Source organism: Carlito syrichta, unplaced genomic scaffold (assembly GCF_000164805.1).
Source record: "Carlito syrichta isolate Samal-C Ts95f unplaced genomic scaffold, Tarsius_syrichta-2.0.1 Scaffold67556, whole genome shotgun sequence".
Lineage (NCBI taxonomy): Eukaryota > Metazoa > Chordata > Mammalia > Primates > Tarsiidae > Carlito > Carlito syrichta.
This window is the reverse complement of record NW_007011652.1, coordinates 40,023-44,790: the sequence shown is the minus strand read 5'-3', so window position 1 is coordinate 44,790 and position 4,768 is coordinate 40,023. Positions and strand designations below refer to the sequence as shown.

General features: G+C 65.2%; 2 protein-coding genes across 2 annotated transcripts in view; one reads left to right on the top strand and one right to left on the bottom strand.

Annotated features, from left to right (window-relative positions):
* The window catches only part of PPP1R37 (protein phosphatase 1 regulatory subunit 37), a 9,970-nt gene extending 9,191 nt beyond the window's left edge, over positions 1-779 (top strand). Inside the window, 2 exon segments of the mRNA XM_021709246.1 lie at positions 1-320; positions 618-779. The exon segment at positions 1-320 is cut by the window's left edge and continues 21 nt beyond it. Coding sequence (XP_021564921.1) covers positions 1-320; positions 618-700 — 403 coding nt within the window. The 3' untranslated portion in view covers positions 701-779.
* Positions 780-3,786: 3,007 nt separating this feature from the next.
* The window catches only part of NKPD1 (NTPase KAP family P-loop domain containing 1), an 8,810-nt gene continuing 7,828 nt past the window's right edge, over positions 3,787-4,768 (bottom strand). Inside the window, exon 5 of the mRNA XM_021709240.1 lies at positions 3,787-4,240. Coding sequence (XP_021564915.1) covers positions 3,787-4,240 — 454 coding nt within the window. The remainder of the gene's footprint in view (positions 4,241-4,768) is intronic.

Genomic DNA, 4,768 nt, shown 5'->3' with positions numbered 1-4,768 from the left:
GCAGCGCATCTCCGTGTCCAGCCCGGGCCGGGGCCACAAGGTGTTTGTGGTGACCCGGGTGGAAAGTCCGCCTGAGAGGGCAGAGCCCCCTGCGTCCCCCACCCCTCCGCCTGCCCTTCCCTCCCCCCCTGCCCCGCCTGCTCTGCCACCAGCTGGGGCTGTTGGCGCCCAGGACACAGGGTCATCTGAGCCGCAACCGGAGCCGCCTCAGCCAGGGCCGCTGCTGCCCAACGGTCTGAAGCCCGAGTTTGCCCTTGCGCTGCCCCCAGAGCCACCCCCGGGGCCCGAGGCCAAGGGGGGCAGCTGCGGCCTGGAACACGGTGAGAGGGGCTCTGGGGCAGGGTGACGAGGAGGGCCCTGGGTGCTGTGCAGCCCCAGGCAAGCACCTGCCCTCTGGTGGGCCTCGGTTTCTCCCTGTTACAAACGGCCCCTGCAGGGACAAGCGGGGCATGGTTCTCTGCCCCTGCCCTGCTTCTCCCACGTGGGGCACGTGAGTGTTGCTGTCTTGAGTCTGACGGTCTCGGTGGTACCTGGGCCCTCTGTGGCCCGAGGGTCTGGCCTGGGCACGGCTGGGCCCGCCTGCCTGACGGAGGCCACTTGCCCGTCCTCCCCCACAGAACTGAGCTGCTCCAAGAACGAGAAGGAGCTCGAGGAGCTGCTTCTGGAAGCCAGTCAGGAATCTGGGCAGGAGACACTGTGACACTTTAGGTGAGGCAAGGCCGGGGGCCGGGACCTGGAGGGGGCTGGGCTGAGAGCCCCTGGCTCTGACAGCCCCTCCCCCACTCTCTTCTTCCCAAGTTCCTTTATTTCCCGTCGGTCTTCAGTGAGCTGAGGCCAGAGCCATGAGAATCCGCTCACCCTCACCCCCAGCCTTCCTGAGGCCCAGGATGCCGGGGGGTGGGGGCCATTCTGGGGACCCCTCCCCCCACAGCAACACTACCAGGGGTGCAGGAGCTACAGGGAGTGGCCCTCCCCGCCCTGACTTAAGCACTTCTATTTACATGTCCACCCTAGAAGATTCGGGGCTGGGGTGGATGGGAGGAGGAGGAATGGGGGCTGGAGGAGGCGGGGAGGAGGTCTCGGAGGACGTCCGCCTGGGCTCCGTCCCAGGGGGCCTGTTCCTGTTGGGCCGGCTGGCCCTGCTAGGGGCGGGTGTTCCGCGCGGTGGCGGGATGGGCCCCCAGCGGCCGGCAGGACCCACAGGGAGCATGGCGTGGGTGTGCGTGGTGGTGGCTGCGGTCGGTAGAACAGCCTCGACGGGGCGGGGGTGGGGCGGGGGGTGGGAGCGGAGGACCAGAGCTTTCTTTTTCTTAAGTGCAATAAATCTATCAGGGAGCTGGGGCGGGAGCAGCGGGCTTCTGGGACCCTGCTGTCCAGGCCCCTTGAGGCTGCGCCCTGAGAGGCACTACGACCGTGGGGGCGGGCGGGGAGGGCGGGCCGAGGACTGGGCGGCTGTCCTGTGGTGCAACTCTGTTCACACCTTTTCTAATAAACGGGGCTGGGTTCACCGCTGGCTGCTGTCTGCTTTGTGCTGACCCCAGCCACCCTCAGGGGTCTGGGGCAGGGTGCAGAGGCCATCCGCCTGGTCGCGGTATGTGGCCGGGTCCCCCCGAGGCTTTCCAGGAGGCCGGACAGGCGGAGTCACATCTTCCCACCAGTCCCCCCTTCTGTGCACCCATGCTCTGGTACTCAGGGACATCCGGTCGGCACACCCCTTCCTTCCGGAGAGATGAGCCCCCAGTGTTTCCCAGCTTCAGGTCTAGGTCCTCCGGGTGCTGGAGCAGGCGTGTGGGGCCAGAGGTCTTTCCTCTGCCCCGTCCCCTCTGGCTCCACAGGAACCGACCCCCGGTCACCACTGGCCCCAGACAGCCGCGGGCGGGGGTGAGCCTGTCTGGGCGGCTTCTCCCCTCGCCAGTGCGCGCTGTGGTGTGGTGAGGCCGCTGAGCATTTCTCCCTGGAGAAAATGAGGGTCGCCCCTGCTCCCGCCCTGTGTGGATGCTGGCAAGTGGGTGAGAGCCACACTCGCTGGCCCCCGGTGTCATTCAGCTGCTCAACCCCGGGAGCCTGTGTCCTGGGCCTGGCATCTGTGAGGAACGCCTGGGTCCAGCCACTGCGGGTTTTCTCTGTGCTGCCCTAACCGCTCCCAGGGACAACTGCAGTCAGGGTTCCCGTTGGGGCGGGGGGCTGCAGGAACCAGCCTGTGACATGTTCGGTCCTCTGAGAGATCTGCCTGTGGTCCTGGGTCTGAGCTCTGGGCTACATTGTCCTTTCATTGGCGTGTGGAAGGACCCCCATCCCCCCGGGACACCCTGGTTCCAGCCCCTTCCGGGCAAGACCAGGGAGTTTGAGGGGTCCACTTCCAGGTGCTGAGAAACCATGGTCCTTTGCCTGGTTGGGGTCTGTCACAGCCCCCTGAAGACCGTAATAGGCTCATAGTCACCACCACTCGCTGCCTATGGGCTCAGCCTTTCCGGGCTGCTGTGTCGGCTGCACCCGGCCCCTTGGCTGTCTGTCGCCACCTCCCAGCAGGCGGCGGTGGGGCTGGGGCTCAGCTCAGTTGTCCTCGGGTGGTGCCTGGAAGGGGTGGGGTCCTCCCCTCACCCTGTCTCCTGCCCTTGATTTAGCTTGGGTGAGGACTTGGGCCTTTTCAGCTGTTTACCGGTGAACTTGGTCCCGCAAGAACTGCCCCCATCCCTCAGAATGTGACCTCATTTGGAAATCTACAGAGGTCATCGAGTGAAAATGAGTTGCAAGGATGGTCCTCCTTTAGCCCTGGGGTGTCCTTGCAAAAAAGGGTTTGGACACACATGGGAGCGATGCCTTGTGAGCCTGGGAGCACCCAAGACTGCCTGCAGTGCGTGGGGGCTGGGAGGAGGCCCAGGAGAGTCCCTGGACTTGGGCCCAAGGCCTCCAGAACAATAAACGACTTGTCCTAAGCCCCCCAGTGTGTTGGACTTTGTTGTTACGGGTCCGCCGGCTCTGCGGGGCTCCTGGCCTGACTTCCGGGGTCCGGGATGGGCCTTTTCCCTTTTCCTTCAGCCGCCCAAGCATCCCTGAGCTGGGTGGCCTTTGCTGAAGACATAAGGGCTCCGTGCCGTTACTTGGTCGATGCAGCACCAAACCTTAAGCTCTGTGTCCCGACACAGGTGTTTATTGTCACGTGCGGATGTTCAGAGTAGCAGGCAGCTGTTCACCAAGCGACTCGTGGGCCCTGGCCCTCACGAGCTCCTGTGACTCCGTCACCCCTGGCCTCAGCAGCTCCTGCAGCCGGCTGGCGGGCGAGGCAGGCGAGTGAAGGCAAGCCTTGCCGGCCCAGGTGCTGTGGTGGGAAGGACATGCGCTCCCACGCCCCCTTGGTGTTGGTGAGAGCCAGCGTCCCGGCCTCACGCAGCCACACGTTCCCACAGAAGCGCCGCACGATAGAGGGGAAGGAGTCTGGCGGACGCCAGGCATCCCCGTCATGTCGTGCCGCCCTGACATCCTGGTTTGGTTCTGGTTGTCAGAACCCTGAAACTCCGGCTTTGGCAGGCGTGTGTGGTCAGTCGTGAGATGAAACGGGCAACGGAGGGACCACCGCTTGGTGCCACAGAACACGGGGCTGCAGCTTTACACCGGGCATGGGGGTTCTCGGCCCGCTCCCAGCCTCCAGCCAAGTCTACGCACAGGTCTCGCAGCACTCCGCTCCTGGTGCCAGGAACAAGGCTTTATTTTCAGCCTGGACTCTAGGTGGCAAGAAACCCAACGGAAGCTGGCATGAGGGAGGCAACAGGAAGATAGAAACCAGCCCTAAAGCCCATCTGTAGCCACAGGTATCTTGGTGTCACGAGGGCGCTGCTCGTCCCCTGCCGAGAAACGGTCACCCTGCCAGCTCAGCTCCTCGGCCCTGGTGGCTTCAGGGAAGGTCGTGGGTGGGAGGAGGGGGCTGGGGAGGTCGAAGCGTGTCAGGTGCCGGGGCTGGCCAGGCCGCGATGCTGTGCCCCGCCTGGGAGCTAAGGAAGGTGAGGCCAGGGCCCCCAGCACCTCCACAGAGCTCTTGGGTTCCTCGGGGACCACCCCTCTGCCCTCAGGGCCCTGGCTCAGAAGCCAGACTCGACGCTGGTGCCTGGGGTGTTCGGTGTTGGTCCCTGCTGGCACATGCCAGGCTGGGTGCCCCACAGCCTGTGTGGCTGGCCATCGGACCAGTGAGGACTCAGGAACTGCCAAAGGAACGGCACCCTCGTCCCAGGTCTCTGTCCCACTGCTGGAAAAAAGGGAAGGTGGTGAGCCCTAGCGTAGCCTTCCTGCCCGGCTGAGGCTTGGACCCTGCATGACCCCAAGCTGCTTCTCAAGCTCTCTGTCCTCAGGGGTCTGTGGCTTCCGTTTCAGTGACCAACCAGGGGCCCTTAGGTGGCCCCTAAAGCAGGCAGCCCCTGGATGGTAACTTGTCTGAGGGAGGCAGTGCAGCCCACCCCAGGTGACCGAGGTGCCAGTGGGGCCTAATTGCCCCGTGAGGCTGAAGGTGGAGCCACCCGGGGCTGGCCAGGCCAGGATGTTGTGCCCGGCCTTGGAGCTAAGGAATGTGAGGCAGCCTGCTGAGGTCACAAGGGACACCACCCTCGGAAGTGCCAGCTCGTGCCCTGCTCATAGAGGGCCAGGCAAGGGTGCGGGGACAAGGCCCGGGATCCCCTGAGGCCTGGGCGCTCCCTGCTGCCTTAGTCGGCCCAGCCCATCCGCCCTCCGTGTCCGGCCTCCGCAGCCTCGCCCGCCGCCCCCGCGGCCCCTCCTGCCA